At 47.0% G+C, this 26,984-nt stretch overlaps 1 protein-coding gene across 2 annotated transcripts in view; it reads right to left on the bottom strand.

Moving 5' to 3' along the window:
- Window positions 1–220: 220 nt before the first annotated feature.
- The window catches only part of LOC147110456 (uncharacterized), a 208,104-nt gene continuing 181,340 nt past the window's right edge, over window positions 221–26,984 (bottom strand). For both annotated transcript variants that reach the window (XM_086002261.1, XM_086002262.1), the window contains exons 17-21: window positions 20,387–20,470; window positions 18,903–18,950; window positions 18,034–18,105; window positions 1,139–1,234; window positions 221–326 (exon numbers count right to left, since the gene is read on the bottom strand). In XM_086002261.1, the coding sequence (XP_085858387.1) occupies window positions 277–326; window positions 1,139–1,234; window positions 18,034–18,105; window positions 18,903–18,950; window positions 20,387–20,470 (350 nt within the window). In that variant the 3' untranslated portion in view covers window positions 221–276. The remainder of the gene's footprint in view (window positions 327–1,138; window positions 1,235–18,033; window positions 18,106–18,902; window positions 18,951–20,386; window positions 20,471–26,984) is intronic.

Raw genomic sequence — 26,984 nt, 5'->3', positions numbered from 1 at the left:
TTTCCACCTGTGTAGATTTTTTATTAATTTCTGAACATGATGTCTGTCAGGCTGCTGCTGATCCCAGACTGTTACAATTAAATGGAATATTAATAACTGTTGCTGTGTTAATGGTGAAAATGCTCTTCTGGATGAAGATTCTATAGTTCATTGGGCTATCGGAGTAAAGGTGCATTTACTTTTCTTCAGTCCCACTGTTCAAATAGGAGCAAACTCTTGATTATAATTCATATTCCTTTAATTATCGAACAGCTGAGGACTGATTATATAAGTCTCTTACTGAGGCAGAAATGAACTAGGTGCATCTGTCGTATGGGTGGCAGAAGCTGAAAAATATCACCAGAAATAAAGATTACTGAAAGACATAGAAAGCATATTATGCACTATTATAAAGTCGGCACTAAAATTACTCCCAATCCTGATCAGTTTTTTAATAAAGTAGCTTTAAACGTCTTTCTCTATACGTTTTCTGTCAAAAACTAAGCACAGTCTATTAAAACCGTTCAATTGTGGTGCTCAGATAAATAAATGCTCTTCAGAGCTAGCTACTACTTGCAGTTAAATGAAGCCAAGACAGGGACAGTAAGTGCACCCAGCAAGACCACCCCGTGTCAACCCCAGCCCAAGTGAATCCCTGGGAACAAGAAAGTAAGTGCCTCGGCCCTTAAATTGCTTCCAGTGCACGTCCAGCCATACCAACACCCAAAATGTATTCTCCAACAAGCACCATACAATCAAAATGTACAGTGGCCTCACAAAATACATACATATCAATGAAAAATGATAAAAGAAATGGGTCATCAGCAAATTTTAGTTTACACATGTCATAAACAAAATGCTTTGGAAATGCCGAGTCCACTGTGACTAGGATCTGCTATTCGACTCTAGTTCATAGTGCCAGTACACCTTGGGTAGATCACTTAAATTGGGGGGTGGGGTGGGGGGTTAATATGCATGCTGTCATTACAAAATGTGCAGTTATGTTACTGCAAATTAAAAATGATTTGAAATTTAAAAATTCCAGTACAACCTAATTCTATTTTCAAACAGTATGACAGTAAGCAGTACTGTGTTCTGATGGGACGATGTCTACACTTGAACTGGTTTAATAATTTGTTGAAATAAATTACAGACTCACTAGTTCGTTTAGGAGCACTGCAATTGGTAGCGGCTGGTTGAGTAGCGTCTTCAGCTGCATTCTGAGGAGGGCAAAATACTTTCACTGGACCTCTTCCTTAAAATAATCAACACAATGAATTGTTATTTTTTCTACATATAATAATTTGTACTATTAAATATGTATAGAACAGCTGTATTAATGATAAATAAGGCGTGATTTGGCAATATTCTGATAATTTATATACTTATGACATGCAACGCAGTGTCCAAATATCACAATTTTACATAACTAGTCTCAGAGACAGTTTTAGCCGAGATCTGACAATGACAAATCACTTGCCTATTTATAAAACTGCAAACTAAGTGATTCACGTGACATCATTATTTACATACTGTAGTGTATGTACTTTGCAAAAGGAACTATATTCTGCAGCCCGTGTATACTGCAGTACCAGTAGTGACCACCCCTGTATATAAGCCTGTGTAGTAACTTTGCATAGTAGTTCCAGTTTTGTCTCCACTCAGTAAACACCTGTTGTAACCAACTCCTGCAGTCCGTGTCTCAATTACACACGGACATAATACTGGCGATGAGCAGATCCGAACTTACCTACAGTTCTGCACCACCTCATGGGGATCCATCCCTGAAGCGAAGTTGTTGGAGGTCGAGGCCAGAAGGAAGAAAGAAAAAACAAACAAACAGAAGAAACGGGCGTCGACCGTGGACAACCGCCTCTGATTCATCGGAGTTGAAGATTTGCAGGGGAGGCTGTCGAGAGCAGGGCTTGGTTATCCTATGGTGTTCCAGCTAATCGGGCTGGTGGCAGGTAGTACACTGATCCTTCCTGGGCTGCGGCGGGCTAAAGCTCGATCGGGTGGCTTTTCAACAGGGCCGAGCAGCGTTGTCGGGAAGAGGAGAGAGAGAGAGAGGGTGGAGCACACAGGGCGCGGCCGGTGCTACGAAGCCGGGCAGCGTACAGACCCGAGAAGAGGGAGGAAAGTGTCCGGGAGGGTTTGCTCTGACGACAGGAAAATAAAAGAAATTAGAAGCGCAGAAAGCCGCGAGGAGCTGCAGTTGCCACGGGGACCGCGGAGAGCGGCGTTAGCAGCAGCGCGGGGGGGGAAGTGCGCGAAGACCATAGGGCGTCGCCATCAAGGCATAAAAACGCCAGCAACAGCGCTAGCAGCAGCGGAGAAGACAGAAAGCGCGGGAGGCGCCATCTTAATCCAGCGGGGAAGAAGGCAAAGCGCGGGAGGTGCCATTTTGTTCAATCGGGGAAGAAGGCAAAGCGCGGGAGGCGCCATCTTAGATTTCCAAGATGCCGAAGACTGGCAATATCACTGCCTTCGATAATGCAATAGAAGACTGGACCACGTATGTGGAAAGAGTCGAAGTATATTGCAAGGCAAATGAAGTGGCCGATGAGAAAAAGGCATCGGTACTACTAAACTTAATGGGCGCAAGAACGTACGGCCTATTGCGGAACCTGATCACTCCAGCCAAACCGATGGTGAAGAGTTTTAATGAAATTGTTGATATCCTACAGGAACACCTAAATCCTACACCGCTGCTGATAGCAGAAAGATTTAAATTCCACAAGAGGAATCAGCATAAAGAGGAGAGCAATGCTGATTACCTTACGGAACTACGCAAGCTATCAAAGCACTGCCAGTTCGGAGCAGGACTGGCAGATACCCTATGGGACAAATTTGTCTGTGGACTCCTGAGTGAAAGAACCCAGAAGAGGATACTCTCAGAGAAAGAGCTGACGCTAGATAAGGCTTTCAGCGTGGCAGTATCGTACGAAGCAGCAGCAAGGGGAGCTGCGGAAATACAGCAAAAGCCACAGGAATACGGCACCCATGAAATGACACGGGGATTTGAAAAATGTTATCACTGCGGCAGAACAACCCATGACCAGAAGGACTGCTGGTCCAAGGGCAAAATATGCAGGCAATGTGGAAAGATGGGACACATTGCACGAGTTTGCAGGTCTGGAAAGAAGACTAATGACAACAAAAAGGCTACTAAGGAACAGTACAGGAAAGTACAAAAGATGACGGACAGTAGTTCCGAAGACCAGAAGAGCGATAGTGAATCCGGGAACAAGAGACTAAGCTGTCTCAAACTTCACAACGTAATCGCAAAAGAGGATCACCGAACCATTTGGGTCACCCTCACGATAGCAGGGTCCCAAGTCAAAATGGAATTGGATACAGGATCAGCCCTGACTGTCATGAATCGATGAGACTACGAGCGGCTATTCTCACACATACCCTTGAAAGAGGCATCCATTGTCTTGAAGACGTATACGGGGCAGAAAGTATGCCCCAGAGGGAAAATAAGGGTGCCTGTCGAATACAACGGCAAGGAAATACAGAAATTGTATCTGTACATACTGCAAGATGGTGGACCACCATTATTGGGACGTGAATGGATCAGAAAGATAAGTTTAGACTGGCACTCCATTCAGGCACTGACTGTGGCTGGTAAAAAGGATGACGACGTCACACCTGGACGATTGTCAAAAATCTTAGCTAACGCCAAAGAGGTATTTCAACAAGAACTGGGAACTCTTAAAGGCGTAACCGTCTCGATAAAAATAGAAGAGAATGCAATTCCCAAGTTTTTCAAAGCAAGACCGGTACCGTATGCAATTCGCCCAGCCGTCGAAGCAGAGCTGGAGAATCTGGATAATGCAGGCGTGTTATCTAAGGTAGACTGGAGCGAGTGGGCGACACCCATCGTTCCTGTCATGAAGAAAACGTTAAACAATAAGTCTGAGGAGCCAAGGAAGGTTCGCATCTGTGGGGACTTCAAGGTGACGGTGAACCCAGTCCTTCACACAGTGCAGTATCCCCTCCCGAGGATAGAAGATATTTTCGCCTCACTATCTGGAGGGAAGCGTTTTACAAAAATTGACCTAGCACAAGCATATTTGCAGATGGAGGTTGAAGAGTCCTCTAGGACGTATCTCACGATAAACACTCACAAAGGTCTTTACCAGTATAATCGACTGGTATTCGGAGTAGCATCAGCTCCGGCGATATGGCAAAGAGCGATGGAACAAGTCCTGCGAGGGATTCCGGGGACTCAGTGTTACTTGGACGACATCCTAGTGACAGGTGAAGATGACAGTGAACACCTTGCCAACCTAGAGCAGGTGCTCACTAAACTAAGAGAACATGGGCTACGAGCCAGTCGCCCCAAGTGCGAGTTTTTAAAGAAACAGATATCGTATTGTGGCCATGTGATTGATGAAGAGGGGTTACATAAGTCCCCTGACAAAATTTAAGCGGTAGTTAAGGCTCCAGCGCCTGAAAATGTGTCGCAACTGAGGTAATTCCTCGGATTGGTGAATTACTACCATAAGTTTTTACCGAATTTGTCCACAATTCTGCACCCACTGAACGCCCTACTACAAACTGGAGTAGCATGGAAATGGAGCGATGAATGTAAGCGGGCCTTTCAGAAGAGTAAAGACCTAATCACTTCAAGAGAAGTATTGGCTCACTACAACCCATCACTACCGATAAGACCGGCGTGTGATGCGTCTCCCTACGGCATTGGAGCGGTACTGTCACATAAATTCCTTGATGGTTCAGAGAGGCCGATAGCTTTTGCGTCACGCTCGTTAACTTTAGCCAAGCGTAACTACGCCCAGATTGACAGAGAGGCCCTCAGCCTGGTGTGGGGGGTGAAGAAGTTCAATCACTACCTGCACGGTCAGAAATTTACTCTACTAACTGATCATCAACCTCTTGTCTCCATTTTCAACCCTCAGAAGGGCATCCCGATAATGACAGCACAACGGCTACAGAGGTGGTCCCTTTTCCTAGGGGCACACCAATATGACATCGAGTACAAAGGAACTAAACAGCATGGGAATGCTGATGGATTGTCGCGCCTACCGTTGCCGACGGTGGAAGAAACACCTGCAGTGGATCCTGTGGAGATATTCCACTCGACCATAGTCGAATGTCTACCTGTGATGAATGCAAACATAGAAAAGGAAACACGAAATGACCCGACACTCTCCAGGGTCTATGATTTAACGGTGAAGGGATGGCCAGCACATGGTGAACCACTGTTGCCAGCATTCTCGCCGAGAAGAGAACAGCTGTCAGTGTGCAGAGGAACCTTGATGTGTGGATCCAGAGTAGTAATTCCACCCAAATTGAAGGATAGAGTGCTCAATGAGCTTCATGAGAGTCATCTGGGAGGGGTAAAAATGAAGAACTTAGCCAGAGCGTTTGTGTGGTGGCCGGGAATCAATAGAGAAATCGAAGAGATGACCAAGAGCTGTACAGGATGCCAGAAGGTCCAAAACGCCCCACCACAAGCCCCTCTACATCCATGGGAGTGGCCCTCATCTCCATGGCAAAGGGTGCACATTGATTTTGCTGGTCCATTTATGGACTTGATGTTTTTAATTGCGGTGGATACACATTCAAAGTGGCCAGAGGTAATAAAAATGTCCTCAACCACCACAGAAAAAACTATCACAGTCTTACGAACCATATTCGCCAGAAATGGGCTGCCTGAACAGATTTGCTCCGACAATGGACCACAGTTTGTGTCTGAAGAGTTCCGGAGGTTCTTAAAGAACAATGGTGTTAAGCATTACACATCCGCCCGATATCATCCAGCCACCAATGGATTGGCTGAGAGGTTCGTTCAAACATTCAAGAAGGCTATCAAGGCAATGTGTAATGAAGACATACCCCTACAACACAAGGTGGATAACTTCTTGTTTGCCTACCGGAATGCGACACATGCGGTTACCAACCAAACTCCAGCCATGATGTTCTTCAATCGAAGACTACGATGCCGCTTGGATTTGGTTAAGCCAAACATCAGAAGAGATGTGGAGAACAGGCAGTTTCAGAATATGAATGAAAGGCCGACCAGGAGTTTTAAGATAGGTCAACCAGTTTTGGCCCGGGACTACCGCACAGAGAAATGGCAGCCAGGAACGATCTGCACACGGCAAGGACCTCTAATGTATACTGTGGACGTTGGAGAGAGCATTGTAAGACGCCATGCTGACCAGATTCTAGAGTCACTGGAAAACGTCAATTCCACACCATGATCCGATACACCTGGTGATGAAACCGAAGTACCAATTGCATCTACCTCAGAATCGGTGATATTGGAAGCAGATGAACCAAACAACGGCGTTGATTCCGAATCAACTTTGCCGGAAGAACCTGATACCCCAAAGAGGCGTTATCCAGACAGAATAAGAAAGCCTCCTCAAAGACTGAACTTATAATTGCTTAACTTCAGCTGATGTATATCGCAACTGTAATTGTAAATATGTTATTTAATTATTAATCGAATGTTATGTACTGTTTAGCTAAAAGGGGAGGAATTGTAGTGTATGTACTTTGCAGAAGGAACTATATTCTGCAGCCCCTGTATACTGCAGTACCAGTAGTGACCACCCCTGTATATAAGCCTGTGTAGTAACTTTGCATAGTAGTTCCAGTTTTGTCTCCACTCAGTAAACACCTGTTGTAACCAACTCCTGCAGTCCGTGTCTCAATTACACACGGACATAATACATACGTCACGTGATATCATTATTTACATACATCACCTGAACCTCAAGATAGCAATCCAAGTTTTCACTCACTCATTCCGGGATTTATTGTGAGTTCATATAATTCATGCAGTTTTTGTTCAGTATGTAGAAATAATAAAACAATAAGTGGGCCAGAAATTTGGGTCGGAGGCTTCCCGTGGGTGCAAGCCCCCGACCTGCATTTACATAGCGCCTGCCGTGGGATTCCAATCCTGGGCCTCCTCCAGCTGCCGCTGTGCAGTGCTTGCGTATCCCAGCGGCAAAGTTAGTTCGCAGCCTCCCCTGGGATCATGTGGGCCATGGGGAGCCAATAGAAACTGTAATTAATTTTTTCAAAAATTTAAATTATTGTTTAAAAGTTATTTTATGTAATTTATAGTTATTTTAAAAATGTGATAAAAAAAAAATTATTTGAAGTTTTAGTGATGTTTTGGGGCTGATTTGTATTTATAGTTTTGACAGCTCTTCCTGTCAAATTTATGAATGGGCATCCCCTGCTACCATTGGCTCTCCATGGCCCACGTTTCGAACTAACTGCGCCCCTGGGATACGCAAGCACTGCGCGCCGGCAGTTGGAGGAGGCCCAGGATTGGAATACCACGGGGGCCCACAGCACAACGGCCGGCGCGCTAGGTAAGTGCAGGTCGGGGGCTTGCACCCGCGGGAAGCCTCCGACCTGAATTTCACATTTTTCTTATTGGTTCAGTAAGCAACTTAACCACAAAGATTTGGTGAAATATGGATCAGCAAAGATTTCATAGAAACCCCCCAAAAAGCAAACACTTGAAAATTTTATAATTCTGAAGAAAAAAACCACTCCACTTGTCCATAAAACCAGCCAATGAACGTTAGAAATGTATCTCGTGGACAGGCCTCCCGTCCATTTCTGAAGCCTGTGGCTTGAGCTCTGCTGCGTTACCCAGGTTCCTGAGTGAAAAGGCTCAATCTAATAACAGACTCCCAGAAAGCGGGAGCCTTACACTGTGCATGTCACACTGGTGAACAATTCCCACAATTTACCAATGTCAATGTTCATGTTTCTCTGATACATTACAACTCCCAAAATGCACCTCAATGTCTAAAGCAGAACCGGGCAGGTAGGAAGGGATTTACAAACAGGGGTACACATTGGGCAGGAAGTGGGCTCCACATATGATGACATGTGTTGGCACCAGTGAGAGGTCGGAACCATTTTGATGGTCGGGCTTCATTTTAATCTCATTGGTTATTTTGTACATCATTTTTGAACTTTGCATGAGAGATGTCTCCTGCCAGGATTTAGTGGTGCTGCAGGTGAGTGCCTGCAAACAGGCGGCTAGAAATTTGGTAGCGCGTTGAGACGGCGCTGTGGGAGGAGCTCCAATCAGGTAAGTGAAGGAAGCTTGGGACGCAGCCAGTGCAAAGATAAGTGATGGTCTCGATGGTGGTCGCGGTTCTTGTGGGGGGAACGCAGATCACAAGAGGAGCAATTGGTGGCGGGGGGGGGGCGGTAGTGTCAGCCAGCAGCAACCCACGGGATCAGGGCCTGGAGGTCTGGGATTTCAGGGAAGGGGTGGAGGGAGGCCAGGGCTCGGAGATTGGGGGGGTGGGCAGGAGATCAGAGGTTGTGGGGTTGGAGCCTGGGGGCATGGAAATTGGGGTTTGGAGCCTGAGGGCTGGAGATCGGAGGTCATGGGGTTGGAGATTGGGTGGGGGGGGGGGGTGGAGCCTGGGGGTCAGGGAAATTGGGGTTTGGAGCCTGAAGGCGGGAGACTGGAGGTCATGGGGTTGGAGATTGAGGGCGGGGGGAGATTGGGACCAGGGCCTGGGGGGTCAGGGATCTCAAGGGTGGCGGGGCTAAAACGGTAGTGATCAGGATGGTGCTTTACACGTAAGTAACTTACCTTTTTTCTGCAGACAATCTTTAAGATTGGTTTCCCTGAGTGCAGCCAGCACTATCTCCGGGCAAACCAATGTTGCAGTGGGAACTTCAAGCAGACATTAGGCCCTTCATTTGCCTATGCAAAGGGTCTAACACCTGCTTCAGGCGTGGCTAAAGGACGGCTCTTGTTTGTCCTTACCCAATATGGTGGGCAGCGGACTTCCATTTGGAATTTTGTGCGCGCTTCCTGCTTGCCATTTTGGGGACTTCGAAGGCAGTGTAGTGCCTGAAAAACAGGTGCCACGCGACCTAATTTGTAGGCCAGGTTCTTTACCCCTCAGATGGCAGAAGGGTGCCCTGGTACACGCTGCAGCAGGACTGGAAGGAGTTAGGTGGCTGAAAATGTGAATGCCAGAAGCATCATCGTCAGGCATGTATACAGTGCAGAATTCTGCTTTTACCTGGTAATAACTGGAAAGCATTTCACTCTTCTGTTAACTGCTTCCACATTTCACACTGGAGCCACTTTCTTGCACACTACCACCTCCCCGTCTTGCTCAAATCGTGCTGCTTCTTCCTCTCAGCAGGCTCACTGTACGAAGCTGCCTCACACATGTACCTTTATAAGAACCACACACTAACTCACTCCCACTCTTCTTGCAGGACTAGTTGCCTCACAACAACCGGGAGTGGAACAAAACTTTGGGAGGGATAGTGTCCCTTCAACCCCAGTCACATGGAGGAGGAAGCCTTGGAGATACATTGGGAGAAGCAGCACAAGAATCTCCAGAGATGGTGTGGCCGGAGGCCAAGGGCAGCAGGGTGTTTGACTATTTAAAATACCTTTTCTCTTTCCTCAAGTAATCACACTTTTGGGCAGCATGGCAATATGGTACTACCTAATCTTCCCATTAGTTGCTGACTCTACTCCCTCTCCCCTTTTTTCAGGACCACCCCATGACTCGTCCCCTGCAGCTCAAGACATGGCTTGAACCACCCGCTCCATTCTTTCCAAGAACCAGTACAGAAATTGGCACCCTAGGTGGGATAGGAAGGGACATAGAGGGGTGAATCACTCGGCAGTAGTGAGCGTGAGCCGGCGATAGTGGAAAGGGCAGAGCGAGGGGACGGTTGGTTGCAGCACAAGCTTGGGTCCTAACTTTACCGAGGAGGCTAAAGATGCAGGCTTTAGCAGCCCAGCATTCAACCAAAAGATCTTTCATGTGCATCAGCAAGTGCTTAAGGCAATGAACAGCTTACTTAAGAGCTGCTGCAGCATATTTGACTGTACAAAACAGGCCGCTTCCAGCTTATGTGACATTCTGGCCCAAGACAGCAACACTCTGCAGTCCACCATGGAGTGCTTGGTCACCTCTGATATGCCATCAATGACTCAAAGACAAGGATTCAACTGAAGGCTTTTAATCACTAAGAACATAGCAGCATAGCAGGTCTTCCCACATCGGGTTCGTCTGGTAGTGAGTGACTCATGCAGCTCCTGAGACCTTTCTATGGCAAAAGACAGGGGCGTAGCCAATACACACAATAGGAACAAAAGGGTGCGGTTCACACAATACAAGCAGGTAAAATACAAGCAGGTCTGATGAAGGCATATTTCATCACAACCTCAATGGAAGCTGCAGTGGGACCCTCTGTCAAGGAGTGTCACTAGCACTAGCATCTCTGATCAAAGCTCAAACCAGTGCCGTTCAGACTCTGGGCTTCACCATCACCTCCACCTTCAAAAAGCTGGGGCAATGCATTGATAGGGCTTCAGTTGCTTTCCACAGCTCCTACCGTCTGCTCTCTCGCAGATCAGTAGGGCTGCTGAGCCATAGCCCCACGGCAGTAGCACAATGGAAGTGACGCATGCCATCCTCTCTCATGGTGACAGCACCCTTGCTCAGCCGCCATCTCCTCAACCAGTGCCTTTCCTGATGCCTGAAAGCCGGTTAGATCAGACTGCCCTGGCAGTAGCTGAGATACTGCAGTCGGGCTCTCTCAGGTCCAAGCTCCTAGAGGTCACTAACCAAGAGCATCTCCAGAGCCCTCATTTGAGCGTCTGTAGAAGCCAATGTGGAAGGACGCAAGATATGTAAAAATAGCACTTGGATAATTATTACTTATTCTGGCATTTGTGAATACGATTAAAATGTAACACCCTTTAATTTTATGAAGTTGTCTGCAGTGTGTTCCTGTAGTAGCTGTAGATTCGGCACAGTCAAGTGGAATGTATATGAATGATGGTCAGTGGGATGGAAGGTCTTTATTGGAGGGTGGATGGACTGGTTCAAATGATCTTCTGGGTGGGAAATGGGTGTGTGTGTAGAAAGGAATGGATTAGGAGAAGCTATGTTCAATGAGTTGCTGGCACACAGCTCTGGCTCGCTGCTGATGTTGGAGACCTCCTTATTGCAGCTGCATCCTTGGCTCAATAGGTTCCTCCTCTTCATGTGGTAGATGATCCTCATCAGTTGGCAACAGTAGTTTTCCCTATTGCTCCTCGTCAAAGAGAGGGGTAATGCTGGACTACCTCAGGATGTAGGCATTGTGAGAGCACACACCTGCATGAACACATACCAGTTGGGCATTAAGTGAGTGAAGGTGACGGGCTCATTAGTGGAAGCAATGATGGCCACATGTATGCAGCCAAAGGCGCACTGCACTTACAAACATACGAGCAGGAAAAGACCCACTGGTCCATCCAGCCTATCCCACACAACTGCAATGCCTTGTGCATCACAATATGCCTACTCCACCCAAAACCATGTAATCTCCTGGGAGAGGTGAAAGAAAGATAAAATCCCAGGCCAATTTGGAAAAAAAAGCTGGGGAATTTCTCTCTGACACCCACCCCCCCCATGGCAATTGAAACTAGTCCAGAAACAGGTCCAGCTCTCGCTTGGAGGAATTCAGCTAATCAAGGTCCACTATTTTCTGGGAAAAGAACCACCCCAACATCTAACCAAGATCTGGCCTTATACAACTTAAAATTGTGACCCCTGGTCCTCCCTAACATATTTAATTGGAACAAACTGTCAACTCCTACGCAATCTATTCCCTTCATCATCTTATAAACCTTTCAGATCAGCCCTAAGTCTACACTTCTCAAAAGTGTAAAGTCCAAGCTCTTTCAGCCTATCGTGATAACTAAGATGCTTCAAATTGGGAATTAATCTAGTGGCCCTCCTCTGTACCCTTTCCAGGGCCATAATATCACCCACCACGTGAGGAGGCCAAAACTAGACAGCGTGGAAAGGGAGCTCTGGGGAGTCTCATGGTAGGGATGGGTAGAGGCGGGGAGTGGGGTGGAGGAGGAGGGGGGTAAGTCCAGGGCAGGGGAGGCCTAAACTTTCCTTGTGGGGCCCCGAGGAGCATTCCTGTTCCTCCTGGCCCCACAAAGGAACGTAAGAAACTTACCTGGAGGTCCTCTTCAGCTTCCCGATCCTCTGCACGCTGGCCTACACCTGGCAGGAACATAGGAACAGGAGTAGGCCATTCAGCCCCTCGAGTCTGTTCCGCCATTCAATGAGATCATGGCTGATCTGTGACTTAACTCCATATACCCGCCTTTGGCCCATATCCCTTAATACCTATGGTTAACAGAAAGCTATCAATCTCCGTTTTAAAATTAACAATTGATCTAGTATTTATTGCGGTTTGTGGAAGAGAGTTCCAAACTTCTACCATCCTTTGTGTGTAGAAATGTTTCCTAATTTCACTCCTGAAAGGTCTGGCTCTAATTTTTAGACAATGCCCCCTAGTCCTAGAATCCCCAACCAGTGGAAATAGTTTCTCTCTATCTACCCTATCTGTTCCCCTTAATATCCTGAAAACTTCGATCAGATCACCCCTTAACCGTCTAAATTTTAGGGAATACAACCCTAATTTGTGTAATCTCTCATAATTTGCCCTCAATTCCTTGGGCTTCTACCTTAGTTAACAGTCTCTTCTGGAAGTCCATATAAATGACATCCATAGGCATTCCCCTGTCCACTACTTTCAATCAGGTTTGTCAGGCATGACCTACCTTTCGCAAATCCACGCTGGCTCTCTCTGATCAACTGAAAATTTTCGAGGTGTTCAGTCACCCTATCCTTAATTATAGATGCTAGCAATTTCCTGACAACAGATGTTAAGCTAACTGGTCTATAATTCCCTGGTTTCCCTCTCACCATTTTTAAATAGCGGAGTGATATGCACAATTTCCCAATCTAAAGGAATAGTTCCTGAATCAAGAGGACTTTGGAAGGTTATAGTTAGGGCATCTGCAATGTGCTCACCTACTTCCTTTAAAACCCTGGGATGGAAACCATCTGGTCCTGGGGATTTGTCACTCTTTAGTGCCATTATTTTCTTCATTACTGTTATTTTACTTACATTAATTTTATTGAGTCCCTGTCCCTGATTTAGTTTCCTTGGGATTTCCGGCATGCTATCCTCTTCCTCTACTGTAAATACTGACGCAAAGTAATTATTCAACATGTTCGCCATTTCCTTATTATCACGGATAATATCACCGCTTTCAGTTTTTAAGAGGCCCACATTGCTCCTGGCTACTCTCTTTTTCCTAATTGTAAAAAAATTGTGTTGATTTTGATATTCTTTGCAAGTTTCATTTCATACTCGCTTTTTGTAGCTCTTACTATCTGTTTTGTGACCCTCTGCTATTCTTTGTATTTTTCCCATTCGCCAGGATCTGTACTATTTTTTTGAATTTTTGTATGCTTTTTCTTTGAGTTTTATGCTGTCCCTTACTTCTTTAGTTGTCCATGGCTGTTTTCTTGGCAAATAGAGCTCTTGCCCCTCAAGGGTATAAACTGGTTCTGTATCACCTTAAAATTATTTTTTGACCATCTCCCACTGATCTTCTGTCATTTTTCCTAATAACAGATTTGCCCCGTTTACTGTGGACAGTCTCTGTCTCATCCTTTTGAAGTCTGTCTTACCCAGATCTAGAATCTTAGTAGCTGTTTCGCTTTTCTCCCTTTCAAACACTACGTTGAACTCGTCAGGTTATGATCGCTATTGGATAAATATTCACTCAGAGTTAGGCTGTTAACTAAATCTGGCTCATTATTCATTGCTAAATTTAATATGGCTTGTCCCCTTGTTGCCTCTAGGACATATTGTTGTAGAAAACTATCCCGGACACACTCAAGAAATTCACTACATTTCTGACAAGTGCTAGTCTGCTTATATGGAAGTTAAAATCCCCCATTAAAACCACTCTGCCCTTACTGCACGCTTGTCTAATCTCTGCATTTATACAATCTAGCACTTCACAGCTGCTACCAGGGGGCCTATACACAACTCCCACTACAGTCTGAAATCCTTTCCTATTTCTTAATTCTTCCCATAAAGTCTCCACTGCCTGCTTACCTCTCGTTATATCCTTTCTTATCATTGAAATGATTTCATCCTTAATTACTAAGGCTACTCCTCCCACTCTGCCATTTTCCCTATCTTTCCTGTAGACCTTATAACCTGGTATATTTAGTTCCCAGTCCTGACTGTCTTGCACTCATGTCTCAGTAATGGCTACCATGTCATACCATCCAATTTGAATTTGCGCCTGCAGTTCATAGAATCATAGAAAGTTACAGCACAGAAAGAGGCCATTTCGGCCCATTGTGTCCGTGCCGGCCAACAAAGTGCTATCCAGCCTGATCCCACTTCCCAGCTCTTGGTCTGTAGCCCTGCAGGTTACAGCATCCCAAGTGCACATCCAAGTACTTTTTAAATGTGGTTAGGGTTCCTGCCTCTACCACCCTTTCAGGCAGTGAGTTCCAGACCCCCACAACCCTCTGGGTGAAGAAATTTCCCCTCAAATCCCCTCTAAACCTTCCACCAGTTACTTTAAATCTGTGCCCCCTGGTTTGTGACCCCTCTGCTAAGGGAAATATCCACTTTATCTATGCCTCTTATAATTTTATACACTTCAATGTCTCCCCTCAGCCTCCTCTGTTCCAAGGAAAATAAACCCAGCCTATCCAGTCTTTCCTCATAGCTAAGATTCTCTACTCCCGGCAACATCCTTGTAAATCTCCTCTGTACCCTCTCTAATGCAATCACATCTTTCCTGTAATGTGGTGACCAGAACTGCACACAGTACTCTAGCTGAGGCCCAACTAGTGTTTTATACAGTTTATTCAATTTATTCCTTGTACTCCGTGTGTTTGTATAAAGAACGCTTATTTGGGCCACACACCTTAGCCTGTCCTTCAGCTCTAATATTTTTCTCACTTGTTTCTTATTTCTCTCACCTGGTTTAATCACTTTACATCTTTTAGTTTTCCCTTTAGCTGTAGTGCCTAAAGCACAATTTCTGACCGTTGCTCTACTCTCTTCCCTTTTATTTGTTTTTGAACTACTATTTTTACTACAATTTCCATTTGAGCCCTCCTCCCTGTTTGAAGTTCTTATGACCGCCCTATTTATCCTTTCCACTAGGACCCTGGTCCCAGACCGGTTCAGGTGGAGCCCGTCCCAACGGTACAGTTCCTTCCTGTCCCAATACTGGTGCCAGTGCCCCATGAAATGGAACCCCTCTTTCCCACACCACTCCTTTAGCCACATGTTCGCTTCCCTAATTAGCTTATCCCTACACCAATTTGCACGTAGCTCAGGTAATAATCCAGAGGTTATAACCCTTGAGGTCCTGTTCTTTAATTTAGCTCCAAGTTCCTGGTACTCCCCAAACAGCACCTCTTGCCTATCCTTCCCTATGTTGTTGGTCCCAACATGGAACACAACGACTGGATCCGCCCCCTCCCTCTCCAGTATCCTTTCAAGCCGGTTCGAGATGCCCCTTACCCTGGCACCAGGTAGGCATCATACCATGTGGGACTCTCGATCTTGCTTACAAAGGATGCTATCTGTCCCCCTAATTATAGAATTCCCTACAACTACCACATTACGCTTCCTATCCTCATCCTCCTCCCCCCTTAGGGCAGCCTCCTGCTCCAATGTCCCATGGTTCGCATTCTGGCTGTCCTTCCAAAAGTCTTTATCCTTATCCTCACAGGTACAAGTACATTGTATCTGTTGGATAGGATCAGTTTCTGTGGATCCTCGTTCTCTTTCTTACCTGGGATCCCCTTACTCTGCACACCATCAGTCACACCAACTCCGTTCTGATCCTGCACCTCTCTACGAGGTGTGACCGAGGTCTGGAGCAAACTGTCCAGATACTCTTCCCCCTCCCTTATGTGTCGTAGTGTCTCCAACTCACACTCCAGCTCAATGACTCTGGGCAGGAGAGATTCGAGATGGAGACATCTACTGCAGACGTGTTCGCTCGGGACAGTCTCGCTCTCCACAAACTCCCACATACTGCAGTCCAGACACACAACCTGCCCTGCCATATCTTAGTCTAACCTTATTTTATTTATTTAAATAGTTAAAATCTTTATTCAACGATTATAGTTATATTAATTAGTTTATCTAGTTAAGTGTTTAATTTAATAAAGTACGTTATAGTTTCCCATTCTTAGTTTAAACCACTGCATAACTTAGAGAGAAAAAGCGTTAATACGCACCAACCACCTACCTGATGTCCTGTGACATCACTCCTTGTTTTTTTCTTCTTGTTTTAGAATTCGCCGGAGATATACTGCTTCCTCCAGCCCCGACTCCACTCAGGTCCTGCTGCCTCTCCTCCCGCTCTATTTATGGTCTGCCTCCTCCTCTGGTGCTGACTCCGTTCAGGTCCGCGCTGCCTCTCCTCCCGCTCTATTTATGGTCTGCCTCCTCCAGCCCCGACTCCGCTCAGGTCCGCGCTGCCTCTCCTCCCGCTCTATTTATGGTCTGCCTCCTCCAGCCCCGACTCCGCTCAGGTCCGCGCTGCCTCTCCTCCCGCTCTATTTATGGTCTGCCTCCTCCAGCCCCGACTCCGCTCAGGTCCGCGCTGCCTCTCCTCCCGCTCTATTTATGGTCTGCCTCCTCCTCTGGTGCTGACTCCGTTCAGGTCCGCGCTGCCTCTCCTCCCGCTCTATTTATGGTCTGCCTCCTCCTCTGGTGCTGACTCCGTTCAGGTCCGCGCTGCCTCTCCTCCCGCTCTATTTATGGTCTGCCTCCTCCTCTGGCCCCGACTCCTCGCAGGGCCACGCTGCCTCTCCTCCCGCTCTATTTATAGTCTGCCACCTCCTCCAGTGCCGACCCCTCGCAGGAAAGCCGTGGCAGCTTCTCCACAATTGCCAAAATTAAAATCACGGTTGGTGAGTGATGAGGTCATCAGACCACTGCCAGTATATTTGAACTAGGACCCCACTTGCTTTGGGCAGCCGTTTTAGCTGCCTGTTTAGATGCGTTTGTTAAAATCGGAAACGGTGGGATCTGGGCGGCTTTCTGGTGGTTAAATAACTTGGGTATTTTAACTGCCCACCTGCCCCAGTCTGCTGGGCGCGTGGAGTTAAAGACCCCCATGTGAGCTCCGGTGGTTTTAATTTTACATTTCCATTAGTGAAATTAGAAGGAAACCAATTTTTTACACTGGCTTTGTTGCTGAAGAAAATATGTCCAAGTATATCTTTAAAATAATTCGCAAATATTGCTGGCTTTAAATGTTACTTAACAATCATGTATGTTTCCTATTTCCAGCTTTTGCAGTTGTTATTTTACCGACAATATTTTGAATTGCACAAATCTCAGAGCCACAAATCGCCTGAGACAGACACTTGTTTTAAAATATTACTGATACATACTCACAAAAACTCCAAATGGTACATATTGTAAATAAATACTCAAGGCGGAAATTAAATAAACAAATCTTGAGGTTCATACGAGGTTTAAAACTCCTTGGGGGTAATATTGACTTTGGGCGATAGTCTATAACGGGTGATATCGATTCAGCCTCCCGTTATACATCGAAGTCATGGAAATGAAAATTGGGAGCGATGTATAACGGGAGGCTGAATCAATATCGCCCATTTTACACTATCCCCCAAAGTCAAAATGACCCCCAAGGAGTTTCAAACTATTATACAATATTCTCAAAAGGCGGCCATTTCCGACTGTTGAAACCATCTTAACATTCTAACACCCCATATTTTGCCAAATGACTATTTTATCCGTACAGCACAAAACACTGGTTTGAAATGCTGCCATCTTCTAACATGCAAATATTACACTAGCCAGATGCCAATTTTAGACTTTGTCACCTTATAAAATGCTAAATCTTAAACACGCCCATAGATTTGCAATAAAATAGATCAGAATGCCTGTGACAATAATTGGATTGGGGAAATTAGAACACTTTAAAAACTTGCACATCACTGAAAATGTAGATGTAATAAAAATAAATTAATGTACATTACTGAGAAAAAAATAGTGGAGTGTGTTTTAAGATTGCACTTGACTTCCAGGAGCAGGAGTCTGATTAAATAATATTCTCTTGTCCGTTGTTCAAATGCCAGCACACTTTTGATTAAAATGGATACGCTTTTCCATAAAACTAAGGAAGACCTTGGCATCGATTCAAAGCGTCTTGGTCTGGAGGCTTCGGGCAGGTAAGTTCTGGGGATTGCACTTGCGCACCTGAAAAACAATAGCCAAATATAGAATGATGTAAACAAATCACAGAATCACAAAAAACCCACAGTGCAGATAGAGGCCATTTCGGCCCATCGAGCCTGCACCGACACATATCCCACCCGATCCCCATAACCCCTACACCAACACATATCCCACCCTATCCCCGTAACCCCACGTATTTAATCCCCCTAACACTAAGGGTCAATTTATCATAGCCAATCATCCTAACCCGCACATCTTTGGACTGTGGGAGGAAACCGGAGCACCCGGAGGAAACCTACGCAAACACGGGGAGAATGTGCAAACTCCACACAGACAGTCGCCCGAGGCCGGATTCGAACCCGGGTCCCTGGCGCTGTGAGGCAACAGTGCTAACCACTATGCCACCGTTTGAACTCGGATTACAGGCTACATGTACACTATATTTAGCTTGCTAATATACAGCAGCCGTTTTAGTATGACTAATAATCACTACAATGTATTGTAAGAGTGAACTCAATTTCCAGGGCCAGGAGTCTGATTTAAATAAAGGTAGATTTTACCAATTTGCACTCCTGATGTGGAGCTTTGATGGCTGGAAGCTCATGTCAAAAATTTGGGGAAAAATCCAGCAAAGCCCACTGATCTGCGGGCCCAAATTCCGAATATGTGTGGCCAATGGGTTAAGCTCCATGTCAGGAGTGCCAATTCGTAAAGTCTACTCTATAATATTCTCTTGCCCGCTATTTACGTTTGCAAATTTTTTCATTAAAAGAATAATGCTTTGCATAAATCTGAGGACCAAGTAAGTTTTTAATTACATGCGTTTCCTGCTGGTTCTTGTGCTGGTTGTGGAGGGCACAATGCAGCTGAAAAACATAACCCAAATTAGAATTATCGTCACCACAATTGCATTTGAAAGAATGCATTATTAAAAATATTTCCTATTAAGATTACCCAAGTGGATCTAATATATAGCCTGAATTTTCTGCCACCGACCCAGGTAAATTTTCTGGGGTCAACAACGGCCTGGGTATTTACAGGGAGGCGGTGAGGGTGCAGGGGCGCGTGTCTGTGGAAACACCGGGGAGGCGGAGATTCTGCCAATTTTAACAGCAGGACCTCATTAGCATTTTTTTACTCCGTTTCCCAAGTGGCAGCCAGTCAGATTGAAGGCTGGCCAGCTGCTGCGGGGTGGGGGGGGGCGGGGGGAGCCTGCAGTAGAAGGCCGCAGCCGGGGACCGCCGGCAATCGAAGAAGATCGGGGGTTGGCGGGGGGGCGTGCTCAGAGTGCAGCAGTGACAAGGGAAGGAGAGATCGCGGGGTTGGTCTTGATAACGGGGCGGGAGAGATCACGGCAGAAGGTTTGCTTGAGAGGCCAGGGGGGCGGGCGGGGGGGATGCACACCTGGCCCACAAGCAGTGCTGGAAAAGCACTTACCAGCTGGATCTGGCAGGTCCCAGCTGCCTTCAGCTGCCAGATTTCCCAAGCCCTGGGAAACTCTGCTCGCAGCCATCAAAATCAAATGGTTCCCAAAATCTGAGAAACGGAGCCTCTTTTAAATATGATAATCACTGACCCGCCCCTCAAGAGTGGGTTACTCGGATGCACCCAAACCCACGGTGGTTAAATCGGAAGTACGCACGTTCGCGGCAGGTTAGGGTTCACATATTTACCAATTTAACCCGCCCCCAAGTTCTCCCGCCTGTCGTGAGGGGCGGAGGGGGGGTGGCTTAAATTCCCACAACGTCTCTAATCAAATGGTCTCCCGAACAAGCCCATCTCTGACCACATTCTTGCATTCCTCACCACTATAGCCCCAGGACGATTTGACACTCGCCTTCGCCCCCACCGCCCCCCCACCCCCGCCTGATTCCTGCCCCGAGTTAAAACTGGGGCTCTGGTGTCAGTGAGAAACATTTCCAGGTCAGGTACGGTTTTGCTGCAGAGTAAAGCTCCCTCTACTTTACCCCAACAGTTTGGTTTAGCCTCAACTCCAGAAGAACACCTCCTGCTGGTGTGGCATTTTCTATTTCCTACACCATGGCTCTCGGAATGAAATTGCTGATTTTGATCTCAATCAGTTTCTGAATTAGTTGCAGTTTTGTGCCATGAACCATGTCCACTGAACTGAGACTGGCCAAACACATTTCACACCGGACCTTCACAGCCAATTCAGGAGACTTCCATCAAATTGGCTAGATTGAAGCCTGAGCTCCTGGGCTGAAAGGCTAGTCTACTCATCCACTCTGCTACGCAGTCTCCTGCATAAAATACTCCTTTACATTCATTAAAAAGGAAGCACCTAAGCATCGACACACGCTTGCCATATCTGGTGGCAGAGGCCTCTGCTGTAGAATACATGGTTCAACAGGACGAGGTGCCATACCTGAAAAATAGCAACCAAAAATAAATACAATTTATTTATATTTACTAACAAACACGCAAGAACATAAGAAATAGGAGCAGGAGTAGGCCATTTGGCCCCTCGAGCCTGCTCCGCCATTCAATAAGATCATGGCTGATCTTCTACCTCATCTCCACTTTCCTGCACATATCACTTGATTCCCTTAATATTCAAAAAGCTATCGATCTCTGTCTTGAATATACTCAACGACTGAGCCTCCACAGCCCTCTGGGGTAGAGAATTCCAAAGATTCGCCATCCTCTGAGTGAAGAAAAGAGACTGTGACCCCTGGTTCTAGACTCCCCAGCCAGGGGAAACATCCTCCCTGCATCTACCCTGTCAAGCCCTGTAAGAATTTTGTATGTTTCAATGAGATCACCTCTCATTCTTCTAAACTCTAGAGAATATAGGCCTAGTCTACTCAATCTCTCCCCTCATAGGACAATCCCTCCATCCCAGGAACCAGTCTGGTGAACCTTCGTTGCACTCCCTCTATGGCAAGTATATCCTTCCTTAGGTAAGGAGAACAAAACTGTACACAATACTCCAGGTGTGGTCTCACCAGGGCCCTATATAATTGCAGTAAGACGTCTTTACTCTTATACTCAAATTCTCTTATAATAAAGGCTAACATACCATTTGCTTGCTGTACCTGCATGTTAACTTTCAGTGATTCGTGTACAAGGACACCCAGGTCCCTCTGAACACCAACATTTCCCAATCTCTCACCATTTAAAAAATATTCTGCTTTTCTATTTTTCCTACCAAAGTGAATAACTTCACATTTCTCCACATTATATTCCATTTGCCATGTTCTTGCCCACTCACTTAGCCTGTCTATATCCCCTTGAAGCCTCCTTGCATCCTCCTCACAACTTACATTCCCACCCAGCTTTGTATCATCAGCAAATTTGGATATATTACATTTGGTCCCCTCATCCAAATCATTGATGTAGATTGTGAATAGCTGAGGCCCAAGCACTGATCCTTGCAGTACCCCACTAGTTACAGCCTGCCAACCCAAAAATGACCTGTTTATTCCAACTCTCTGTTTGCTGTCCATTAATTAATTCTCAATCCATGCTAGTATATTACCCCCAATCCCATGAGCCCTAATTTTGTTTAATAACCTCTTGTGTGGCACCTTATTGAATGCCTTCTGAAAATCCAAATACACCACATCCACTGGTTCCCCCTTATCTATTCTGCTAGTTACAACCTCAAAAAATTTGAACAGATTCGTCAAACATGATTTCCCTTTCATAAATCCGTGTTGACTCTGCCCAATCCTATTATTATTTTCTAAGTGCCCTGTTACCACGTCCTTAATAATAGATTCTAGCATTTTCCCCACTACTGATGTCAAGCTAACTGGTATGTAGTTCCCCGTTTTCTCTCTCCCTCCTTTCTTAAATAGTGGGGTTACATTTGCTACCTTCCAATCCGTGGGAATCGTTCCAGAATCTATGGAATTTGGAAGATGACAACCAATGCATCCACTATCTCTATAGCCAACTCTTTCAAAACCTTAGGATGTAGGCCATCAGGTCCAGGGGATTTATCGGCTTTCAGTCCCATTAATTTCTCCAGTACTACTTTATTTACTAATACTAATATCTTTCAGTTCCTCATTCTCGCTAGACTCTTGATTGTCCACTATTTCCGAGAAGTTTTCTGCGTCTTCTTCCGTGAAGACAGACACAAAGGGCTGGATTTTGTGAATGGAGGCGAGTTGGAGGCGGGACTGCTGCTTGTTGTGTCAATGTCACACCTCCATCCTCGCCTGACCAACCAGAGGAATTTTCCTGATTGAGCTTGTTAAACCCGCCCTGCGGGCTCAGCAGGACAGTTAGGGAGGAAGTCACTGACAGAGCACGTCAATGTCAGATGTACTATCTGTCAAGACTTCTTGAAAGGAGAAATGTCAGCATTTGACAGCTCTGTGAAGCTGTCAAACACTGACATTCTCTTTAGTTTGATGAGTCCTTGTGTTCAGGACTCATCAAACCTTTCAAATTTGTAAATTTCACATGGTTGTTGGGTTGGAGGTTCCAACAGCCAGTCTGTGAAATTGACAAGGAGGATGTTGGCTCTCCCGATCCAGTACGGCTGAAGGTTGTAGGAAGAAAACAAGGTAAGTGAACACTTTTTAAAACTTATCACTCACCTTACATACTTACCACTCCACACTTGCATCCATCACTCACCTCTGCATCTTACTTCCAGGTGCCTCTGACCAGCGCAGACCTCCTCCACGTCTCCTCCAACCCGGCGGGGTTCTCCGAGGTCGGGAAGCCTTCACCTGTGAAGGTAAAATGGCACTAATCCTTTTTTCTGCCTGTTAACAGGCAGTTAAAAGGATTAAATGCCTTTCCCACCTCCAGGAGACGGGACCCGAAGCTGCACATCTTCCCGCCTCCTGGCAAAAGGGCACGGAGGCGGGATAGGGTGCAGGTTTGCCATCCGCCCCCACTTTCTCTGAATTTACCGGCTGTCCCGCCTCCATGCCCACCTCCTGGGGGCTTGGAAAATCCAGCCCATAGTATTTGTTTAATTTCGCTGCCATTTCCTTATTCCCCATTATAATTTCTCCTGTCTCAGCCTGTAAGGGACCCACATTTACTTTTGCTAATCTTTTCCTTTTTACATACCTATAGAAGCTTTTACAGTCTGTTTTTATGTCTCTCGCTAGTTTACTCTCATTCTATTTTCCCTTTCTTTATCAATTTCTTGGTCCTCCTTTGCTGAATTCTAAAATCCTCCCAATCCTCAGGCTTACTACTCTTTTTGGCAGCATTATAAGCCTCTTCCTTTGATCTAATACTATCTTTAACTTCTCTTGTTAGCCACGGTTGGACCACTTTTCCTGTGGGGTTTTTGTGCCTTAAAGGAATGTCCAACTCGCCCCTCATACCTACGTAGTTTGCTTTGTTTAGCTTTAAGACCCTAGTTTCAGATTTAACTAAGTCACTTTCGAACTCAATATAAAATTCTATCATATTATGGTCACTCTTCCCTAAACGCCCCTTTACTACAAGGTTATCAATTAACCCTTTCTCATTGCACAATACTAGGTCTAAAATAGCCTGTTCCCTAGTTGATTCCTCAACACACTGATCTAAAAAACTATCTTGCATACATTCCATGAATTCATCCTCCACACTATTACTACAAATTTGGTTTGCCTAGAAATCCCTGTTGACAATATTAGAGGACATGCCTTTGGCCGCCAATTTAACAGAGACATTAGCCCATTTAAAATAAACTGGTTAAAGTAGCAGACAGATAAATGTCACACAAATACAAACACATATGCTAATATTACTATAATATTTTCTAGGTTATAACCTCCAGTCTCAGATTACATAGACATACACCTATGCTGTAGCCAACTTATTATCACATTCAATTTACCAGAAAAAGTGTGGACAGAATAGTAACAACTAAGAAACTAATTTCAGTATAAAAATGTGCTCCAACCATTTGGATTGTTGTATTTTACAATTCGAAAATGTGTGTGTGTGGGTGTGTGTGCGTGGCATGTGTGTGTGGGGTGTGTGTGTGTGGGGTGTGTGTGTGGGGTGTGTGTGTGGGGGTGTGTGTGTGTGGGGTGTGTGTGTGGGGGTGTGTGTGTGTGGGGTGTGTGTGTGGGGTGTGTGTGTGGGGTGTGTGTGTGTGTGTGTGTGGGGGTGTGCGTGTGTGTGTGTGGGGGTGTGCGTGTGGGGGAGTGTGTGTGGGGTGACTGGGTGTGGGGTGTGTGTGGGGTGTGTGTGTGGGGTGTGTGTGTGTGGGTGTGTGTGTGTGGGGTGTGTGTGTGTGGGGGTGGGGGTGTGGGGTGTGTGTGTGTGTGGGGGTGTGTGTGGGGGTGTGTGTGTGGGGTGTGTGTGTGTGGGGGTGTGTGTGGGGTGTGTGTGTGGGGTGTGTGTGTGTGGGGGTGTGTGTGGGGGTGTGTGTGTGGGGTGTGTGTGTGTGGGGGTGTGTGTGGGGTGTGTGTGTGGGGTGTGTGTGTGTGGGGGTGTGTGTGGGGGTGTGTGTGTGGGGTGTGTGTGTGTGGGGGTGTGTGTGTGGGGTGTGTGGGTGTGGGGTGTGTGTGTGTGGGGTGTGTGTATGGGGGTGTGTGTGGGGGAGTGTGTGGGGTGTGTGTGTGTGGGGTGTGTGTGTGGGGTGAGTGGGTGTGGGGTGTGTGTGTGGGGTGTGTGTGTGTGGGGGAGTGTGTGGGGTGTGTGTGTGTGGGGGAGTGTGTGTGGGGTGAGTGGGTGTGGGGTGTGTGTGTGTGGGGTGTGTGTATGGGGGTGTGTGTGTGGGGAGTGTGTGTGGGGTGACTGGGTGTGGGGTGTGTGTGGGGGTGTGTGTGTGGGGTGTGTGTGTGGGGTGTGTGTGTGTGGGGGAGTGTGTGGGGTGTGTGTGTGTGGGGGAGTGTGTGTGGGGTGAGTGGGTGTGGGGTGTGTGTGTGTGGGGTGTGTGTATGGGGGTGTGTGTGGGGGGAGTGTGTGTGGGGTGACTGGGTGTGGGGTGTGTGTGGGGGTGTGTGTGTGGGGGTGTGTGTGTGGGGTGTGTGTGTGGGGTGTGCGTGTGGGGTGTGTGTGTGTGGGGAGTGTGTGTGGGGTGACTGGGTGTGGGGTGTGTGTGGGGGTGTGTGTGTGGGGGTGTGTGTGTGGGGTGTGTGTGTGGGGTGTGCGTGTGGGGAGTGTGTGTGGGGTGACTGGGTGTGGGGTGTGTGTGGGGGTGTGTGTGTGGGGGTGTGTGTGTGGGGTGTGTGTGTGGGGTGTGCGTGTGGGGTGTGTGTGTGTGGGGAGTGTGTGTGGGGTGACTGGGTGTGGGGTGTGTGTGGGGGTGTGTGTGTGGGGGAGTGTGTGTGGGGGAGTGTGTGTGGGGTGAGTGGGTGTGGGGTGTGTGTGTGTGGGGTGTGTGTATGGGGGTGTGTGTGTGGGGAGTGTGTGTGGGGTGACTGGGTGTGGGGTGTGTGTGGGGGGGTGTGTGTGGGGTGTGTGTGTGTGTGGGGTGTGTGTGTGGGGTGTGCGTGTGGGGTGTGTGTGTGGGGTGTGCGTGTGGGGTGTGTGTGTGTGGGGTGTGTGTGTGGGGTGTGTGTGTGTGTGGGGTGTGTGTGTGGGGTGTGCGTGTGGGGTGTGTGTGTGGGGGTGTGTGTGTGGGGTGTGTGTGTGTGTGGGGTGTGTGTGTGGGGTGTGCGTGTGGGGTGTGTGTGTGTGGGGTGTGCGTGTGGGGTGTGTGTGTGGGGGTGTGTGTGTGGGGGTGTGTGTGTGGGGTGTGTGTGTGTGTGGGGTGTGTGTGTGGGGTGTGCGTGTGGGGTGTGTGTGTGTGGGGGGTGTGTGTGGGGTGTGTGTGTGGGGTGTGCGTGTGGGGGGTGTGTGTGGGGGGGGTGCGTGTGGGGGGGGTGCGTGTGGGGTGTGTGTGTGTGGGGGGTGTGTGTGGGGTGTGTGTGTGGGGTGTGCGTGTGGGGGGTGTGTGTGGGGGGGGTGCGTGTGTGTGGTGTGTGTGTGTGGGGGGTGTGTGTGGGGTGTGTGTGTGTGGGGTGTGTGTATGGGGGGGTGTGTGGGGTGTGTGTGGGTGTGTGTCTGGTGTGTGTGTGTGGGGGGTGTGTATGTGTGTGTGTGGGGGGGGTGGTGTGCGTGTGGGGTGCGTATGTGTGCCTAAGCAATTCTGAAATTCATATTAACATTTTCTGTTTTCAGAAAATTGGATTTAGAGGCACTTTAATCAAATACCATTTCTCAGTAATCTTTTCCCAATCTTTGGTGGTCATGAATAGGAGGGTTCTTACAGTTTTGATATGTTTATAGGTGCACATCATTGCTTAGAAATTTAATACAATGTGCGTTGTGGGGGTGGTGCGATGTTAACCCGCGCCAATTGATAGGAGTGTAGGCAACACCTGAAACTGTGTGAGCAGCCAGCGCTATATTGGCTGCATGTCTCTTGGCGGGGGTGAGGGGCAATGCTACTTAAAGGCAGCCAACACCTCTTAAAGGGGAGGTGGCTTGTGGCTGCCAGAAGTGCAATGTAGAATTCTAGTGCCCTCCTCCTCCCTCCTCTGGCAGTTTGTCCACTGAGGTGTCTTCTTTGGTGCTCCCAATCATGCTCTATGCCCAGAGGTAGCCCTACCACGCCACTCAAGTTTGCTGGCAGACTATCGGTGAGGCTAAAAACAACAGCAGTGCCAAACCTCTGTCTATGTAGAGAAAGTGAACTCCAAGGAGTGGTAGAACACAGCAAAGAAAGACTTGCATTTATATAGCGCCTTTCAGGACCTTATGATGTCACAAACACTTTACACCCAATGAAGTACTTTTGGAGTGTAGTCACTGTTGTAATGTGGGAAACACAGCAGCCAATTTGCGCACAGCAAGCTCCCACAAAGCAATGTGATAATGACCAGATCATCTGTTTTTGTTATGTTGATTGTGATAAACCCTAGAAAAACAATAGCCTGAGGAAAATTAAAGGAATGGTTCTATTTTAGTGTCAGGGTGTCTGATGC

Source organism: Somniosus microcephalus, chromosome 11 (assembly GCF_052327205.1).
Source record: "Somniosus microcephalus isolate GS21.2 chromosome 11, FLI_Smic_1.0, whole genome shotgun sequence".
NCBI lineage: Eukaryota > Metazoa > Chordata > Chondrichthyes > Squaliformes > Somniosidae > Somniosus > Somniosus microcephalus.
This window is presented reverse-complemented; position numbering and strand designations above follow the sequence as displayed.